Source organism: Halichoeres trimaculatus, unplaced genomic scaffold, assembly GCF_033239565.1.
Source record: "Halichoeres trimaculatus isolate MK-OKI-2021-1 unplaced genomic scaffold, fHalTri1.1 fHalTri1_scaffold_3, whole genome shotgun sequence".
NCBI lineage: Eukaryota > Metazoa > Chordata > Actinopteri > Labriformes > Labridae > Halichoeres > Halichoeres trimaculatus.
Window position 1 is genome coordinate 2,262,929 of NW_027437181.1, and position 21,506 is coordinate 2,284,434.

At 37.2% G+C, this 21,506-nt stretch overlaps 1 protein-coding gene across 1 annotated transcript in view; it reads right to left on the minus strand.

Moving 5' to 3' along the window:
- The window catches only part of bbox1 (butyrobetaine (gamma), 2-oxoglutarate dioxygenase (gamma-butyrobetaine hydroxylase) 1), a 42,728-nt gene extending 25,317 nt beyond the window's left edge, over positions 1-17,411 (minus strand). The window contains exons 1-3 of the mRNA XM_074665769.1: positions 17,142-17,411; positions 13,763-14,201; positions 11,532-11,646 (exon numbers count right to left, since the gene is read on the minus strand). Of these exons, the coding sequence (XP_074521870.1) occupies positions 11,532-11,646; positions 13,763-14,164 (517 nt within the window). The 5' untranslated portion in view covers positions 14,165-14,201; positions 17,142-17,411. The remainder of the gene's footprint in view (positions 1-11,531; positions 11,647-13,762; positions 14,202-17,141) is intronic.
- Positions 17,412-21,506: the final 4,095 nt, after the last annotated feature.

Below are 21,506 nucleotides of genomic sequence, written 5' to 3' on the forward strand. Positions count from 1 at the left end.
CATATCAGCATCGGCTGATGTGTAAAACTGGGCTGATATTTACTCATTAGCTGCCGGCCATTTTCAGAGCATCTTGAACAATCTTTCAAGACCCAAATAATCTTGTTTTCTCTGACTGTGCAAACACCAAAACTACCTACGAAGAGTGGACAAGGAAATTAAAGAATTCAGTTTGCATGATTTTCAGTATGTTCTCAATTTAAACATCTTAGATTATTATTATTATTTTGATTTTTTTTTTTTTTTACCAATATTGATGTCAATAAATATCAGTTATCGGCCATAACAACAATATTATTATCGAGTATCGGTATCAGCCCAAATTTTCATATCAGTGCATCTGTAGTTAATTATGCAGCGCAGTTACATTGTTTATTGGGTAGAAAGAGAAAATATTGATAAGATAATAGGGATGTCCCGATATTACATTTTCATTTCCGATATGATACCAATACTGCAGCATTGAGTATTGGCTGATACCAATATTAATCTGATACGGTATCAGCATTAAACATTCATACTTTTATTACTTATTTTGTAGTATGTCTGTCATGTTAGAAAAGGCTTGATTAAGTGATATTATTCAAACAAAGAACAGTAGTCAGCAACACTAGGTATGAGGAAAAACTGACCCATTTATTAATAACCAATGGGAAACAGAAACTGCTTATATCGGAGATTTTAGATGCATTCCGATATAATACCAATACTTGTTTTTTTGCTGATATCGGACCGATATTCAATATCAATATCGGACTGGGTCACCTCTATAAATACGATAAGAATAATGATATCGACCCTGCCATCAAGCTTTTTAAAGCAAAAAAAAATTGCTCTCACAGCAGGCAGGACTCACTTTTTTAAAATCAAACTAAAAAAACTCAGAACTGTTTTCATGATAAGTTTCAAGTTACGTTTTGAGCCACCTTCTTTTTTAGTATTCTAGTTTTCTCCTGGGGTGCATGGACTTAAAATGGATCCACGCTTTTGCATAATCAACGGCCGGTTTTAAGCGCATGTTTTGATTTCATCGAGGTTAAAGCCTCGTTCTGCTGCTACACTACAGACCAGATTGACCACTGCTGCTTCAGTCAAGATTAAAGTCTGGATACATTTCACGCCACTCAGAAAAATTGAGTTTCCAACCAGAAGGTACTTCAATGGGAGGAAATCCTGGAGCATGTGGTCCCAATGTACACGAGAGGCCGCCTCAGAGTCATAGAGGTCACCAATGTGCCCCAACGCATCAACACCATAGATGGTAAGTGCGCTGTTGGCAACAACCCATGACGACATCATGATGACACAACACATAATTATTATGCGCGCTCAACACCAACTGGACAGGGGGTGTACTGCAGGTGCTGGAAGTGATTAACAGGTGTAGGGCTGCAGCTATTGAATATTTGAGTATTCGAGTTGTCGATTTATCGAGTAATTGGATAAAACAAATTTTTGTTTAGTTAAAGAGCAGTAATTTTTCAAATGAAAATTTGTTTCAAGCAAGAGTGAAAACAAGAGACTTTAGGTGATAAATTTAAGTTCAATGCAATCTGACAAGATTCTTGAAGAATCCTGAGTCTTTGCAGTGTTCAGACTAAAATGATGATCCCTACTGTAATTGAGCACATTAGGCTTCAGCACTTCTTGATATTTTATCCATCACTGACCTGTGAGCTAAATTTGATAACTTCCCAATTAGCTCTATTCTGTTTTTCGTTTTCATCCCCTTCACTCAACAGCGCTGTGTTTTACAGAAATCATTAAATGAGCTCAGCACTCTTCTCGTTGAGAAGCGGTTGATGCAGATCAACGCATGCTTACACATAAGTCTCCAAACTCCAGAAAAGAAGCTACATTTTTTGGTAGTCGCTTTTTTGAAAGAAAAAAGAAAAAAAAGAAAAAAAAAGTGGCCTGAGGGGTCTGAAAAGTCACAAAATGTTGCGTCAGCTCTTTATGGAAAAAACACTCTTTGATCTAAAAATTAAAAATTTAACGATTCCTTGAGGGGGAGAAAAATTCCTCGATCTTTTTGTAATCGAGTTACTCGAATTATTCGAGGAATTGTTCCAGCTCTAAATGAACGGTGAAAGTGAAGGACTGGATCGCTCTCAGGGATCCTAATCCTTCAAAATGGCTAAGACTTCTACTACTGGGTCACACTAAACTTTAAGGGTGCAGGACTGTACGACATCTTTCACATCCAGATGCTTCCATCATGGTGATGATTTATTTTTCCAAAGGGAGCACTTAAAAAATCAACTTTCCATTAGCTTCAAGTTTTCTATAACATGATGACGGTGACGTCAGTGTTTCTGTTTTGTTTCTTGTTCCTGGTGACAGTGAAGGAAGTGTGGATCCTGTTCAGTGTTTGTGAAAAGGCTTGTACAGTAATTGTGTGTGTAAAGTAAACAGCCCCTCAGCAAGTTTAAAGTTTAAAGTACAGCAGCTGTGAAAAAGTTTTGAGGCTTTAAACGCTTCTATAGGAAAGCGTCAAACTAAAGAAAAGCCTTTTTATGCATTCTACACAGGAAATAATAAGTTTAGGTGATAGATTTTGCATTAAAAGAAGACAGAAACATTTAATCATATTAATGGTTTGGTAATACAGCTACTGATTCCCAATACTTAACTTATACGTTAAGTCAAGCTACTGTAAAACAAATTTAGTTGTCCGAAGTTAGCCAAAGACACATGAGGACTGTGAGTAATCATAGCAAACAGGATGGTCAAACCACCGTTGGAGTGTGAGATGTGTAAATCACGTCAGACTGAAACCTTCACGGCACGGAGGTGTCTTACTTCTATTAGGGCAAACTGATGCAGCTAATCCAAGTGATCACAGCAAACGACTCAGAAATCAAACGGACGACTTCTCCAAACTGCTGGTTTGAGCTGAGGATCAGTGTCTGATATGTGAGCGACGTATTCTGGCTCATTTTTTCATTTACAACATTCAATTTCATTTTTTCACATCCAGCTTTTAACTACCAGAGACGTGAAATTAGTCATGATCCCCACCCCGGCTGAGTAAACATGACAAGCACAAAATAAGAGGCGATGACAAGGTTCAAGTATTAAAGGCATCTAGCAGGCGTTTGAGTAAATCACTGACACGTTTATCAGCGTGAGGAGGAATCAGTGCCGATAAAGCTGAGAGTGAAAAAGACGCTCCAGAGAGCAGCTCAGCTTCACTTTCTTCTGAAGTGACGGGAAAAGTTCGAAGCTCGCGTGGCGGTAAGATCCAGCACGTGTGAACAACCAAGGTCCTAAAGGAGATGAAATCTGGGGACGCTGTACGGAGGTGTTTGATAAAAACAAATAAATCTGACACAAAGCTTCTCATTTGGTAAAGTTATACTGCAAAAAACTGAAACCTTATTAGGTGTGTTGTCTCATTTTAGGTAAAATTGTCTAATCAAGGCTCATTTATGCTCAACGTTACATATGGATGTGGATACTGATACGGATAGAGCCCTCTGTCTGTGCTCTGTGTTCCTTTCATCCGTATGTCTGCACGTTTCCATGAAGCGTACAGATTCAGACCAAATGGAGCGGTGCCACTGGGAACCATGGGGGCAGTGTTGCAGTTACTACCCTGTACAAGGCTTTAAAAACATTTTCCATTGACAACAAGACAAAAGCACTTGAAAAGTTTTGAGTTTTTTGCAGTGACAGCTTCCTACTAAGAGATCAAGGAAGTGGCGACCAACCTCCCAACAGTAACTCATGGTTGATGTTTTGACGCTGAAAATCTACATCTTGAAGTTCTGAGATTAAGATATTTTGAATTACTGGACCACTGCTTTAGTGCTCTGTCCTTGTTGCACTGCAAAAAACTGAATCTTATCAAGTGTTTTTGTCTTACTTTCTCTAGAAAATGTCTTTTGGACTTAATCTGAGCCACATTCACATGAGCAGTCCGGAAAAATGTCTTATTTCAAGTTGTTCAAAGACAAAATGAGAAAAAAACAACAACTCAATTTAACAAGAGGAAAGTCACTTGTATTAGGATATTATCAGCAATTCAGACCTCATTTTTGTATTTAAATAACTTGAAATAAGACATTTTTTCTGGACTGATAAGTTAAATGTGGCTTATATTGAGCAAAACAATACAATTTTTAAAATAAAACTAAAAAAACTTGATTAGATTCTTTTTTTGTTTCTGTGCGCTGTCTCTTTGTCTAACTGATGCTAAGTAGTGAACTTTTCTCTTGTTTTACTAAACTTTGAAGGGTTTGCAAACTCAGTAATGTGTGCATCACTTTGTATTTCAAGGGTGGAAAAAATACTATTCAAAAGCCACTGGGAATTATTAAATGCTGTCTTCCTTACTGTGTGTTTTTGTTGACTTTCACTCTGCAGACTTCTCAGCACCACACCTGTTGTTCTGGCACCTGGCACCAACACGTTGTCCTTCTTTGGTTATGTAATGTCAGTTAGAAAACAGGTTTCAAACAGGCCAACGCCACAACCTTACCACCAAGAGCTGGTGTTAAAAAGGAGAAAACATCATTTTTAGATGAGATCATCCCTTTTTGTTAATTTAGAGAGACTATAAAATTCTGCTTGGAAATAAATCTTAAACTGTTTTTAAGTCTGTTTATTTCAGTTTTCAACGGAGACAAGGATGAGCAGCAGAGCTGAGTCTGAAGGTTGCACCCACGAAAAATTTGCCAAATCCTCTCTGTCAATGCCAAACAGCATTAATGCTACTTTATGCTTCGTTTGTTCATTTTTAATGTATATTTTTTGAACCAGTGCTTGAGGGCCCGACTTACCACACAGTTATTCATAAATCACATACTCCCCTTCACAAATCAACTACTGCACTGTAAAAAAAAAAAAAAAGAATCTTATCAACTGATCTGTCCAGACAAATGTCTTGTTTCAAGTTATTTAAAAACAGAAAATGAGGCCCGAACTGCTGTAACAAGAATACAAAATCTGCCAATGAAACAAGAAAAATTTGCTGAAAACTAGAACAATGTCTTAATATAAGAAACATTTCTCTTGTTCCATTGACAGATTGTTTTTATACGTGTTAAAAACAATTCATACTATGGATGCGTGGTATTAGTGGCACGTTATCAGTATTGGCCAATATTGGCTTAAAAATAAAATCAGATATCGGCCGACACAACAAATTCAGCCAATGTTATAAACCGACAAAATAATGAGCTGAAGCTGCACATTTTTTTGCACTTTTTGTGATTTTGTTTGCACAGTTCAGATTGAGTCGTCCCATATTTGGCTCCTGCTTCAAGTTAAACATGAATTTAAGCAGCAGTCTGTACGGTACATGTAGCTGACAACTTTAGGCACATTTACTTTTTACCAAAATAAATCATTTTATTCAATATGGGTTCAATTGCTGTAAAGTTGCACTTTTCATATGTTCCTGTGAGCACAGGTTATGTTTGCGGACTGTAAATAGTGAAATTGGCACAAATTTGCCCTGGTTGTGGGTATTGTTATGATTTTCTCAGGAAGAGCATCATCCAGGGGGGTATTGCACAAAACCAGGATAAGGGATTAAGCTGGCAAACATTGGTTATCCTGGATGAAGTTAGCCTCAAATCGGTTGAACAAAAGCTGGCCAAGTTTATCCCAGACTAGTTACCATGGTGATTTATTCTCTGCAGCTAGCCTGCTCCAGACCAGGCTAACTACCAGGATAAGATTAATCCTGTGCTGGCTCTGCTCTCTGTAATGTAAGAAATGAGCGTGGTTTACAGCATTTCCATGCTTTTTCTACACATTACATCATTTAATCATCCTGCACCCAAATCTTACAACTGTAGTCATTGCATTTGCTGGTTGACTCTAGTGTTATTTATTTGCACAGATTATATGAAGACAAAAATAACTTTTAACACAGACAGTTGATAATCTTTTCTTTATAAATACAAGTCCCACAATAAAAATTAAAATTATTATAAAGAAAATGGAAAAAAAAAACAGGCCTTACTGAAATTGGTACTAAACCAAACGGATGTAAAAAAATAAAAAAAACAACCCTAAACCTACAGAATGAGAAATAGGGGAAACAAAGGAAATATAAAAATATCACACCACTGAAATGGACTACAACAGAGGACAGACAGAATATAACTTTGTCTGAACTGTCTCCTGAAAATAGGAAAAGCGTCCTGTTTTAGGACTCCACCTTTCGGAGTGAAAGGGTCCCACATCATTCTGACTCCACTTTCTAACTTGAACAATCTTTCTATTCATTCATTCGGTCTCTTTGTCAGCCCTACTGTTATATTGCAATACTAATAAAGACAGCTTGTCAAATTGCTGTCAGAGGTTTAATTAATATGTATATCACTATCTGTCACAGTCCCCCCTAGATCCCCTCCATCACTGGCCTCCTTTTGTTCAAGTCAAGTGCCAGCTCCTCTGCTGGGGTCAGGTCCTGGCTTGGTGGGCCACCCCCTGTGCTGGTTTGATGTGTCTTTTTTTCACAGCTAAAATCGTACAGAAATTCTTTCTCAGCAGACAACAAATGTATCACTTCATTTGATAATTGCTCTTTGGGCTACGCATGAGTAAATTACCAGACTGCAGAATATTTTTATATTTGGTTTTCACCTGCTGCCAGGTTCTTTTCTGGCCAGACAGGTTTGTTCTTCATGACAGATGAGGGATGAGATATATATATATATATATATATATATATATATATATATATATATATATATATATATATATATATATATATATATATATATACACATAGATAGATAGATAGATAGATAGATAGATAGATAGATAGATAGATAGATAGATAGATACTTTATTGATCCCCGTAGGAGAAATTCACTTGTTCAGCAGCTGTACATACACACACATACTCATTCAAAAACAGGTTAAAAAAGAACACACAACACAACACAACACAACACGGAACACAACATAAGATAAATTGATTCAATAGATAACACCGACACAGAGTTGAAATTTTCTTTGAACTTAATTATACTTCAAATAACCTGAGTAACATGCACTTCTATGGGCCACATTAAAGAAAGACATAAGTAGGCCTATTGATTAGCGGACTTGAAAAGTCATCAGCTTCGCATCCTAAAACTGTAATTATGACAGTGTGCAGAGTACTGTTTCTTAATTTCACATGTTCGGGCTACTTGCGCATTAAGCCGGTCCGTTATTAACTGTCAGGCTTTTTCCCCCTCTGCTTTTTTTTTAACCACACTCGTGTTGCCTTTCTTGTGGATTATATGTTTTCCTTCTTCATATAGTTGAAGAAGTATTGCCTGCTCGTCCCGTGTGAAGAAAGATGCACGTCCTTGTTCCATTTTCAATCTATGATTCTGTGATCGATCTCGTGGTCTTCTTAAGAAGGCTGTGAACGCGAACTTATCCAAATGATCCACACCTGGCTTGACTAAGCCGCGTCTTTTCATCCTGGCTCGGCAAACGTGCAACCAATTAAACCGAGAAAGCGCAGATCAGGCTTATTCAAGCCGCGCCTGCTCACTTATCCTGGATGTATTTATCCTACTTTTGTGCAATACCCCTCAGCTTTCAAGTAGGATTTATCTTTTGGATTTTTTTTGTTTGCAAACAGTTGTTGTGAAGAAATATACAGTTTCAAATATATATTTTCCTGATTTTGCACAAGAAATGGATATTACAAAACAAATGTGGTATGAGTATGCACCTGAATACAATATGCTACTTCCAATACAAACAAGCATTGATGGTCCCTGCAATTATGCGCACAGAAAATAATATTGGTATTGGTATCTGTTAAATGAGTTGTTAAATATCAAGATATCTGCAAAAAATCCATTATCATGCATCCCTAATTCAGACCTCATTTTTGTTTTTAAATAATTTGAAAAAAGACATTTTTCTGGATTAGTCAGGTTAAGATGTCTCGTAAAAAGTCGAAAAAGACATTTTCTCCTGAAAATAAGACAAAAACCATTTGTAAGATTTCAGTTTTTTGCAGTGATAGCAAGGAAGTGGCGCCCAACCTCCTGACAGGAACTCATGTTAAATGTTTCGACACTGAGAATCTGACTGTGACATAAAGTCAGTCGTGTCAGATTGGGTGAGGAGATGTCTGTAACCTCTCAGTCTTAAATTCCTGGTTACACGAGCTGATAGGCTCTGGGATTTGTTCAGCTCCCAAGAAAGGAAATACTGACGACGGTGAGCTTGTGTTCGGTAAGAACATGCAGATCTTTTCTTGACCCTCACTCTTAAATCAGTTTTCCATATGTCTGAAACAGAAACAGAGACAGGGGTGTCCAAACGTCCGCGCACTTTCCATAAAGGACACACTGAACCTCTATAAACCTTTGAGAAGTTTTGTCTGGAGTAAAAGAGCAAAGATTGTAAAACAGAAGCAGATGAAACACATGTTAATCCCATGCAATTGTTCAATATCTAAAAATAAAAGCCTCTGTGGGAAACGAAGGAGGAAACAGAGGTGGATGAGTGAGTTTTAAAAGTAGAATTCATCATTTACAAGAGTTGGAAAAAGACATTTTCCATTGAAGTGTTCTCAGAGAAGTGACAGCAGATATTCAGCACAGTCAATCGGATTCCTGTGCGTTAAACGTACAGTGCAGAGCTTTTTGTGTCCTTAAATAGAAACCTCTCCCATGTCTCGCTTCAATAAAAGCTGCTGCTGAACTACATCCTGCGGTTTGGGTTGTACAACTCCATAGAAACGGTAAAAGCAGAAGAAAAAAACATTACTTCAGACATAAAAGCGGGAGGTGTAGTACTGGCTGAATAATATCCCCACAGCTCCAATTTTCATATTGACCTCACAGTGTCCCGTGTGTGCTCCACTCCGGCTGCTGAGAGCGCTTTAACAGGCACACTCGGGCCTGTAAAATGAAGGTGCGCTGCATGAAAAAGGAAGCTGAAATTCAGACTGTGGACTCTGCTCCGCCGAGTTAACGTCACGGAGGAGTGAAAGAGGGAACATGAGAAAATCCTCCGAGGTGAAGGCTGTTCATCATCCGCCTTTTCAGAACAGTTTCCAGTATTTTTCAGTAAAAGGAATTTCAGACTGGCACTCAGGAGGAAATAATTAAACCCAGTGAGTGTGTGTGCACACGTCAACTTGCATTGTGTTTTGCTGGATGAGCTTAGCGGTGTCTACCAGGCGTGCTCCAGGCTCCGGGAACGACTTGGAAAAATCTACAAAATGACTTTCTGTCCGTCCGTCTGTCTGTCTGTCTGTAATTTGCTTTGAGGGGGATCTGTTTACACTTCAACATGAAATGGGGTCTCCTGCCACACATGAACACACACGCACACACACGCACACAGCATTAATCAGACTGGAACAGCGCAGGAGCCTCTCAGCCCTGTGGGTCCTTCAGGACCACGTGTGTGTACACAAACCCACTACAGTCCATCCCCCGCTCCACTGAAACGCCGCTACCTTGTTCCACTGCTAACTTTCTCCTGTGCTGTCTGGCAGGCTGTAAAGTGAATTGGGCCATTGTAAATGTACTGTAAAGTCACTTCTCCTTCCAGACTGGAGAAAAAAACCTCTTCCTCAACAACCACACGGTGTTTCAGAGAGAGAAATGTGTGGAAAGGAGGGTTGAAATCAAGGGCGTCTATTATCCACATGAAAGGTTGGCACAGAAAGTCGTTTCATCTCGATACCACACACACATCAGAGAGCTGCTGCTGACGTTACGTAATAGACTGGAACAAGCTTTTTGTTCACAAACGCTCCCTTTCTGCTGCTGTCAAATTAAACTGTTACACTGCAATTAAATACATGAAACAAACCTAATTTATATTATAATTAGTAGACAGAATGAAGAAAAAAATCTGTTTAATACACACAACTGAAGTGTATAAAAAAATCAATACACTTAAAAAGTAAAATTAAAATCTTTATTTAACAATTTTCCACGACTGAAAAATTTGAGGATGTGTGTGAACCCTGACTTTTACCCCTTTTCCACCAAACTGGTGCCGGTTCCAGGCCAGTTCCTGACTTAGCACTGGTTCCACAGACAAAGTTCTGGCTCCAGATGCTAAAAACTGGAGCTTAGCAAGCACCAACCATTTGCTGGGCTAGGGCTAACGCTGCGTTTCATTTGTACTCGAAACTGGGAAGTCAGGACTGGGAATGACGTCATGTCTGAGTTCAGCATTCCAGTTGCAGTATTTCTGTATATAAACATCAAATAATACAATGTAGGGGTCGAAATAAAAAAATGACGAAATAAAACCCGCTAAGGCACTACTGGGACTGGTGATTTCTTTACCCTCCTCGCCTACCGTAGCCTGACACTCGCATCAAAATGGAGGAAGATGTGGAGGAATTAGCTGACGCTCCTTCGTCAAATAAATCGGTTGTGTGGACCTATTTTGGCTCCTCATGTAAAAGACGGGAGAACGGTGAGAAGATTGTGGACAAAACAACAACCGTGTGCAAAACATGCCGCTACAGTTCGCCGTATACTACGGCGAGTACAACTACCATGATGTACCACTTACAACGGCGTCACAAAGAGAAGCTACTGGAAGCTACATCAAAAACAACAGGGAAAAGACCAAACAACTCTACAGAAAGCATTCGCTGCACCACTGCTAGCTGCTAGTAAGCGAGGAAAAGTTAAGTTGTTTGGAACCTTTCCGTAGTTATGAAGTCAGCCATGAGCCTTTCATTAGCCTGTTAGCTTTTAGAATTTGAAATTCTCAGTATTTTTGACAAAGAGTTGATGTGATATTTTTGATATTTTATTGTTTCTGTGATAAAAGCTGAAATTCTATTCTGAAGCTGAAGTTATACTGATGTATGCTAACTGCTAGCATATCAATGCAGTTTCCCATATACGTTAGCATCAATCTTGCGCTATGTTGTTATTTTGGTAAATAAAGTGATTTATACCATTTCGAATGTACTGAATATGAATCTCCTGAGAGAGAGTTATGTACATTTTTTTTATGAAGTCAGTTCTTCAGCAAAACTTCAAGCTGAAAATCCTGAATCAGAGTTTTCTTGGGAAACGTTAGCTAACTGCTAAGCTAAGATAGCTGCAGCAGACTAGTCCACGTAAGGCCTGGTGGCTCCGACACAATGTAAAGAATTGATAAGGGAATTGTTGAGCACAAAGGCTAACGATATTGATGGATTGAAACATTAGTCCATTCTAAACAGGAACCAGTCCTGATTCCCATTCCTACTGTAAAGCACTTTGAACTGCCTTGCTGAAATGTGCTTTATAAATAAACTTGCATTGCCGACTTTAAAGCTGTCCCAGCACCACTTTTTTTGCCGTCTCCCCACCGAGTGGTTACATATGTAGTGATGTACTGGTGTTTTATGGTGATGCAATGACGTGGCCCTGACTTGGCTCTTTGCTGATGGAAAATCAAACTGATTCTTTAAAAAAAGATGATCTAAACCGACCAAGCATGTTGGGTGTAAAAAAAGACACCAGCATTGATCGTAAACGATAAATGCACTGCACCATGTGTAAGCCTGCTCCTGTAATAGTTAAATCTTGACTCACCATTGAGGAAATATTCTTCCTGCACTGCTTGTCTGGCAGCAGGAGAGAAACAGCGTCTCTTCAGCCAGTCTGCATCAAACACACTGGTGTGCTGGTCAGGCCAAACAATGGACACCTGTAGAGACACAAACAACAGAGCGGGTCCATTATGTTCACCATTATGTGAAAGTAAACGATCTCTCTTTTAAGTTATGTTACAGAAAACTCTTCTGTCAGCTGGCTGAGATACAAAACAAAACAGGAAATTTGGTGTGTTTGTTTGTACCAACAAAGAAAATGAGAACCAGTCGCCCGCAGGATCATCACGTCACAGAAATCTGTCTGTGGCTGCGTCTGATTTCTGGGGCAGAATCGTCTTGAAGGACGCAGCTTATGAAGGCGGCTCCTTTTGAGGACTTTAAAGGTCAGACTGAACGTGTGTGTCTGCCAAAATTACATCACCTAACCTCAAAGAGCCCCACGATTTATCACCAGGCAGTTGCCCTTAAACAGTCAGCATCGTGTAAATGGCATCCATAAACAAGTTTTATGACGCCACAGAGCAAAATGACTCGTATGGCTTAATTTAGAAAGCCCTGTCACAGCTCAGATTGTGATGTAGAGGTGCAACCAAGGGTTTCCTGTTCACTAATAGATCTTTAAAATACTTCCTGATTGAGTCACTTCCTGTTTTGTAATTGGTCATGTCATCAAAGCTCTAACTTAGCCAATTAAATAACCATAAGATATCCAACTACCACAATATATAACATGGAGAACAGGGATAATCAGTCAATCCTTGCTTTGACGAGTTATAACTGCAAAAATTGACTCTCATCTCCATCACTTTAGTTAGGGATACCAAACTTGACCTCCCAACATCCCATAATTTTCTCTCTAGCGCCACCTACGCACTCAAAAAAAACACTAAAATGGTTTTAATGGGCAGTAGGAATGCCGTACAGCAGAATGGTAGGGGTACCACGGACCTATCTGGAACAGGAAGCTGGCAATTTGCCTTTCAAAACAAGATTTTCCCACATTTTTACCCTTTCTACAAAAATGATCTTCTCCTAAGCCATAAATGGTATCGGCTTGAAATTTGCTCAGATGACAGAGTGGACTCTGCTTTACAAAAGCTCTTCTGAAATTTGTTGTTTCTCAAACAGTTTTCGAATGACACGCCCTCAAAGTCGGTGGACCCCAAAGAAGCTCTCTCAGCTCACCCCATTAGAATCTATGAGGAGTTGGTTCCGGAATGTTTCTCAATTTCACTCCTCACAGTGCAGCAGTTAGTGATGATGTCACAAACTCATTAGAAGCTCAGTCAGCTGGTCATGTGACTCACTGAAGGCGGGAAAATGGAATGATTTCAAACACACACAATATAGAAAGGGATGAAACCTTAAAACTTAAAACGAGCATGACGAAGCTTTAATTAGGGTCCGAGGCCTGAGCTGAGGGCACCTTCAAGCAGAGCTAGAAGGTCAAAATGTTAGTCTCCTTGAGACCAAAAAATTATACGCTGACACCCTGACCTGTCCAGACAGGAAGTTGGCTATTTCTCTTAAAAAATAACATTTCCACACATTTTCACCCCTTCTTCACTTTTGATTGCTTAAAACACCCCCAAGCATTCTCAGAATCTTACCAAAATTGCCACACACATTATGAGCGTTCCAAATTTCCATAACATACCAAACATAACCCCCCACATTCCATAATATGCTCTATAGCGCCACCTAGGCACACGAAAATGGCCCTAACATGGGCTAGGAATGTCGTGGAGAGACTAAACCAACGCCAAAATGTTCGTCTTATTCTTTTGGACACTGTGGGGCTAAAACCGTGACAGTGGAGGCGAAACCGGCATGAGCCCCTAGGACCCATCTAATGCTGCTTGCAGCTTTAATTTGTTTTGGAGGCTTCAATCAGTTTGAATGTTTTACTCAGAAAATCAGTATTAACTTTTTTAACCTTACATTTCTCCAGGGATGGAGAAACGTTTGCAATACAACAAAAAATTCAGAGTTTAACAAACACGTGAAGCATTTTTACCATCTTGAATAAGTGCTGAGCTGTGTGGCAGCACAACGACACTATTTAAAGTTACCTCAGAAGCAGGTTGTAGGCTGTGTAAAAATTTATGGTACACTTAGAGTTATTATTCAGACTTTTATGTTTTCTCATATTATGAAACGCTTGAATTGAGAGTGTGAACCCTTAAAATCTCAAGCCAGAGACCCACCCACCTTGTCATTCTTCACTTCCACTGCATCCACTCCTGTGTGAATATCCAGATCAGCCATCAACAGTTTCCGAGCCTGGGCAGACTCCAGAGTACACATTGGACACTGGCAGTTGTCTCTCAGCCAGGTGAATGGGTACAGACTCTGGCCTCCGTCCTCCCACTCCACCTCCATAAGCCTCTCCTCATCCAGAGCTCGGACATGCCTCACTGAGTGCCGGGCCAGAGGGAGGGAGGCGGATCCCAGGGTCTGGTGCCCTCGCAGCTGCGATGAAGCCACACAAGAGGCCAGTGGATGTGCAGCGCTGCCTGGTCTACGGGAAGTCTTCAAGGCCTGGCAGGCCATGACGGAGGCGCTCCTCTGCAGGGCAGGCCGGGCAAAACGGGAGAAAGCACTCATCCACATTGTTGAATGGCTTAAGCTGTGAAAGGGGGGACTGGATCTGTGAAGTATGACAGAGGGAGACACAAAGATTTAAAAACAAGATGACAAAACAACACAAATTCACCTTTCATTGATCTGTTTGAAAGCTAAAGCTGGATAATACCAGGACTTCCCACCTTCAGATTCACAGTTTTTAAAACATCACTCTGTCTGATACTTGTCTTTTCCACAGCTCTTGAGTCAGTCTAGTCTAATATCTAGCTGTTTTAGCACCTCTCTCTTTTCAGCCCCTCCAAAGCCCACTTCACTGTTCTTGGGCAGCTTTCCAAAAACATGAGAGCACTACTTCATCCTCTTACCACTTCTGATAGCAAAAGCAAACCCGCCAAGTAACATCTCTGTCACTAGTGTTTATCTGGGCCCCAATACAAATAAGAATCAGAGTGAAAAAATTTGTTTTTTTTAAATGTAGTTACGTTTATTTTCTGCATAGTGTGACGTAACAGGGATTTAGTCTTTGACTCCCAAACTGCTCATAAATATATAACGATAGTTTCTACACTTCATGCAAGACCCATCATCCTCCTTAACTGGAAACCTGCCACTCCTCCAACAAATAACGAACGGATACAGGAGATATTGGGTTGCCTTAAACTACAGAAGATGAGATATTCTCTAAAAGGGTCCCCTGCAAATTTTTAATGAAATTTGGAAGCCTTTTATAAGCTATGTGGATAGCCTTGATCTGATGCCTGAAAGCAATATATGTCCTGTACATTTTTATGTATTTACTTTTTAAATAATTTTTGTTTTTTAAATAATTTTATTTTCATTTTTTAATTATTTTTTTGTTTTTTAAATATTTTTTGTTTTTTAAATAATTTTTATTTTTTAAATATTTTCTTAAACAATTTTTATTTTTCAAATTAGACTTTTTCTATGTTTATCTTTTTACTGATTTCTATCTATCTAGTTCTCTCTTTTCTTTTTTCCAATTATTTGTTGGTGCCTTGCCATTTATCATGTTCGCTTAAGGTAATCTACCTGTACAATATTTGTGCACTTTAAACTTATCTATTTTTCTATGTTTGTAAGGTTGTGACCACTGTGTGGGGAAAGCAGGGGCATGTGTGTGTATATGGGATGGAGAGGAGTGTTGTGGGGGTTATGTAGTAGGCACTTTATCACCTTTTAAAGATGCATATGCCATTTTTTGTACTCCTGCTTTGCACGCACTGCCCCTTGCAGAAATTTGCATTTACTAACTTTTGTTACATGTTTTGCTGGCCAAAAAAATCAATAAAAAAACCTCAAAAAGAAAGAGAATAGTTTTAAAAAAGATCCTCTAAATTTACTTAGATTTTGTTCCATCCTTATTTTTTTTAATGCCCTGTCCTCCAATCATCTCTGAGGTTTACAACACAGGCTGTTAGGGCGGAAAAAGCTCATTTGAAGTTGCAAAGTCACATTTCAAGTCATACTTGAAGTAACTAGATATCACACCAATTCCACAAGAACAGGAGCTGAACACATTCACACCCTGTAACGCCACATTATGTAATAACAACTCATTTTGTAATAATCTGCTGCATTTCGTAATACAATTTTTGAACGCAATGAGTAATAAACCTTTCCACTTCATGTAATGAGTTCTTGCAGGATTGCATGCAGGTTCCCACGTGTAATATGTAAGAACTTATTACATAATACATAAAGTTTATAACATATCATGTTCAAAAACTTTCTTACAAAATGTGGCAGATTATTATGAAATATGCTGTTATTACACAGTGAAATAAAAATTTGTTACATATTGGGGTGTCATTACATAATGTGGCGTTACATACCTCCCTGCACAATATGTGCTCCATTAGCACATCTTCTAGCTGCTTCTAGCATGTTAGCCAATCAATATCAAAGAGGAATGAATGAGCCGGACATGATGGTGCCCCCTTTATGAAAACAGAAAACGAGAAAGTTGTCCCACTGGGATTTTATTTTCCTTATTTTATCTCAATAGTTGTATCTTTAGCCTTGATTAATGTTTATGCAACATCAGTATTTTGGTACTTATCTCATATAAGAAGTAAACAAAACAAGAATCACTTTGACATTTAACATATAGCACTACATAAAAAAAAAGAAACTTAAAAAACACCCAAACTCATTAGGGCACAGCCAGAAATATCAGTGCAGATTAACTTGTGACTTCTTGTGCCAACCAGAGGTATTTATAATCCTGGACTGCTGACTTTCTGCAGGCAACTGTAGTTAACAACAGGTGTGTTATAACAAAAAGCAACACTGAAGTCCTTAAAGTGAAGTTTTGTCAGACTGGTGGTCTGAAACCTTAATAAATCCTGATTCATGCTATAATCATAGACTGAAATTGTCAGTTTTAGACATATTTTAAATGAATATCAAAATTACTATGTATACTTCCTCTATCTTCCTGTTTAAGGGTGTGTTTCTGTTTGCTTTCCTGCTTTCTAATCTGTGTACAAACGTTTGAAAGACAGTGCAACTCTTTAAAACCTGAAAAAAAAAACTCATAAAACTTATCTTAAAACTACCAACGGTTATCGAAGCTATGACGTCACAACCAGCGGGTAGATTTGAGTTTATCACACCACTAAACACACACCCATTGAACACAACAACGCGTTTATGAGATGATTCATGAATAAACAAAGACTGTGTGAGCTAAAGCTTAATGTTGTGTTACTTCGTTGAACTCACCTTTGTTGAAAATAAGAGTTTAGAGTAACTGCTAACATGTGTAGCCGCTAGCCTTTGGCTTTAAAGCGGAAGCTAACCGGTTAGCTTGTAACATAAAAGCACCAGCTTCTCATTTGAACATCCTAGTTTCAGTTCAAAGCTAACAAAAAGGCTAACTAGCCACCATACCTTCACAGCTCCTCGTTTATCAGTTTGTTTCTAGCATTATGTATCAAAGTGATGTGATAAAGACCAGAAATTGAAGTATTTTTAACTGTACCTTTAATATTTTGCCGACGCTCCTTCCCACACGTTCGCTTCACCGTCAACACAGACGCCGGCTGCTGTCACTGAGGGAAAGTAGGTGAAAGGTTGAGCGGCAGGCGCTGCACATGACATAATCACTGCGAGTGCATGAACGTTGCCCTACTTTACAGCCCCGACTGATAACACAGCTCACATGGATGGGTTTTATAAACAATAGTAACAAAATGAAGAAAGACAGGGATCTGGAAGAGAATATTCATCCCTTGCTGAGTGCTGTGTTGAAACAATAGAAGGGACTACTTCATGTGAGCCAAAACACAGAGATCTGTGAGAAGGAGGGGCTACACTGGAAAAATCCCAACTCTTATTTTTAGTAGAAAATGTCTTTTTAGATTTAATAAGAGCCACATTCACCTGACCAATCCTGAAAAAAAGATCTTATTTGAAGTTATTTAAAGACAAAAACAATTTTTTGCAATTGGTTTTGCATGGTTATCATGTAATCCAGGGACTGTTTTAATGAAGTGAGCCTGTAATGCTTACACTGCAAAAAATGCAAAAAATGCAAAAAAAATGAAATCTTACCAAGTGTTTTTCTCTTAAAAAATGGCTTTGAAGCCTTGATATTAACCCCTTTAATGCAACTAGTCCAGAGAAATGTGTTATTTCAAATTATTAAAAAAATATAAATTATATATATATATATATATATATATATATATATATATATATATATATATATATATATATATATATATATATATATATATATATATATATATATATATAAAATTTTTTAAAAATAAAAAAAAAATCTGCCAATGGTGTAAGAGAAATGTGCTTGTCTTGTTGTTCTCTTACCCTGCTGGCAGATTTGTTTACTTGTTTACAGTAGTTTAGACCCCATTTTTGTCTTTAAATATTGTGAAATAATGTGGCGTAAATACTGTTATGTAAGATAAATATATCATAAGCACATGTAGTGATACAGTTAAAGTGCGAGTTTTCAGTAATTATAGCCTATAGTTGGGATTGGTTAGGGTAATATCAAGCTGTATCATCAACAAGTGCACTGCAAAAAAAAAAAAAAAAAAAAAAAAAAAAAAGGAATCGAATCAAGTGTTTTTGTATTATATATAGCAGAAAATGCCTTTTTAGACTTTACATGAGCCAAATTCTCCTGATCGTTCCAGAAAAATGTCTTATTTCAGGTTATTTAAAGACACAAATAAGATCTGATTTGCTTGTTCCATTGGCAGATTTTTTTTCCTATTTTTTATCTGGACTGGTCAGATGAATGTGGCTCATAATAGGTCTAAAAAAAAGACATTTTCTACTTAAAATAAGACAAAACAATTGATAAAATGTCAGTTTTTGCAGTACACTTGTTGATATGATATATCAATGTTGCATTTAGACATTATTCTAGTTTTAAGCAAATTTTTGAGCAAATTTCTCTTGTTCCATTGGCAGATTTCTTTTTATGTGTAACAAGCAATTCAGACCTTATCTCTATCTTTAAATAACCTAAAACAAGACATTTTTTGACTGACCTGTTGAATGTGGCTCATATCTAGTATAATTATATATATTATATATTAGTATATTAACGAGACAATTTTTACTTAAAGTTAGACAAAAAACACTTGACAAGATTTCAGATTTTTGGCAGTGTAGATCATAGTTTCCCATGTAATCTGTGGTCTTTATTTTAATGATATGAGCCTGTAATGCTTAAATACTGCCGTGTACCAGTAATATAACATAACCACATGTACGATACAGCTGACATGCAAATTTTCTGTAATTATAGTCTATAGTTAGGACTGATTAGGGTAATGTCATTTCATATTGAAATGATACATTAATTTATCACCGAGTCCCTTAAATGTTTCCTTGTTTCTTTAAGTAAAGAAAAAGTATAATACTGTACTCAAAAATAAAATTTAGCACTGTTTCCTGAGCCAAGTTTTCAGAAATTATGGGTTATACAATCTGTGACAGCATCTATAATCAGCACCTTTAAAAAATACAGAATATGTCTCTCAAAACTATATTTTCTTCAATCATGCATAAAAGGAAATAATAAAAAAAGACAAAAGAAAATATTGTTATACAGTTTCTGGCTCTGTGGCTGCTCGCTCATACAGCTTTGCTATTGTTGTATTTATTGCTTTCAGAACTGATTTAATTTATACAAGGATGAGAAAGTCGGCTAGTTTTACATCAGTGTGACTAAAATCAATGTCTTTGACTTGGGTAGGCCTATTTCAGGAGCTAGTTAGCTTAATGAAATAACATAACACACGCTGTCCTATTTTTGAGCCACCTTCAGGCTACTAGCCGTATCAATTAATACTATTTCACACACAAATTTTCAACAACATGATTTAAAAGAGTTACATTAATAAAAGTAATCACAGATAATGCCCTTAGTTTTGGTTGTGTCTAAATCATTACGCGCATCTCACTCAAAGTATTTCCCTCTTGATGACTTTGCCTTTGAGATGAATGACACTGTATCCGCAAAATCATGTGACTTCAGCTAAGATGCCCCGCTTGTATTAAAACTCAACCTTCTTAATTTAATTCTGTAGAAGAGATCCTTCACTCAAAATCAAAACAGTTAAAATAATCTGACCACACCAGCTGTATTATGACTTAAAATGTAATTTTACCTTATTAATCAGTAGAAATACATTAAGTCTCCTATGAAATGAACACTATAATGCTGTATTTCAAAGAGGAAAGAGTTTCAGTCACACCTGTTTTAATCTGGCACTTCCTTCTTCATTCACAGGCTGAAATCTTATCCAGTGTGGCCCGTAAATCCCAAGTCACTCCTGCCAACGCTTCAGACCAGATTTTATAAGCTTTACCTTATAATTATTAACTCATATAATCACACATGATGACCGACTTTACGACCACGCTAACCTAAGATACAAAGGGTGAGAAACGATAACAGCTCAGTTACCTTTGTAACACTTCAGAGTGCACACGTGTAAGTTGACAACAAAAACGTAACCATTGGCTTTTGATAACACAGTAAAGATACTAAAACCCACCTGATAACGGCACAACTGCAGACTGATAAAGTGTTTTTTACAGTCATGCTATCAAATCAAGTATCTATTGGGATGGTGTTTCCAAGAGGATGAATGTAATATTGAATGGTATGTTTGAAATATTTTGAAATCACCTACATAAAAGTTTGTTTGGTTTTGATTTGTTTTGTTTTGTCAAGACTAAGGGTCTTCAACCTGTGGCTCTGGAGCCTCATGTGGCTCTTTGACTCCTCTGCAGTGGCTCCTTTTAGCTTTAAAAAAATATCATTGAATAAAGATTTTTTTTTTTACAGAGGGTATTGATGATTAAAGACACTGACACTCAATAAAAATCCTCCGTTAACATCTAGTTGAACTAAATCTTCATCCCATCTGTCAATAAAGCCTGCCACTGCTCTACTTCACCTCCTACAACATCAACAGCCCACCAACTTTCCATGCACCTGTGGCTAACCTCAAGTTTTACAGCCCTGGGAAGATAACTACATCTTCAATAAGACTTATCTGGAAGAAAATACTGATTTTAATTCTGTGTGGATGGATTCATTTATCTGACAAAATGCTGGATTAATATACAAGACTGACATGTGGCAAGACATCAGCAAACAATAAAATGTGATGAGTTTAACAAAATAATCAATAATTGTTATCATTTTCAAGTATTCTTTCAAAACTTTTGAATTTATAAAAATGTATAAATGTTTTTTTAATTTGTTTTTTATTTGAAAAAAATCTTTAAAATAAATTCCTTTGCATATTTCCATATTTCAGTCTTTTGCAATTTTTTGAATTTATTTTTCAAACCTCTGAATTTTTTTTAATTGTTGAAATTTTAATACATTTTTATTTCATCATTTTTTAAATCAAATTCAAGAATAAAAAAATTTTTTTTAACATTTTTATTTTTTTCACATTTTTTTATTTTTTTTGCACAAAAAAAATAAAATCAATTTTTTTTGCAATTTTTGACATTTCACTTTTTTTGCATAATTGAAATTTTTGCAATTTTTTGGAAATGTCTTTTTAATATGTATTTTTGAAATTTCTTTTGCAATTTCTTAAATGTTACTTTTACTTTTTTTTTTTTCAAATTTATCAAAAATAAAAAGAAAACAAGATCACATGTACCATTTGACAAATTTCAAAATAACTTCTTGTTTTGATGATTATTCACTAGATTTTAACTATTGTACAATTTTTACAATTTGTAATTTCTATTTTGAAGGTAAAGCAGAATTTGGGGCTCCAGAATTATTTCAATCAAGGTGAGCTGAGGCAAACAACCCTTATGGAAGTAAAGGTTTCAGATC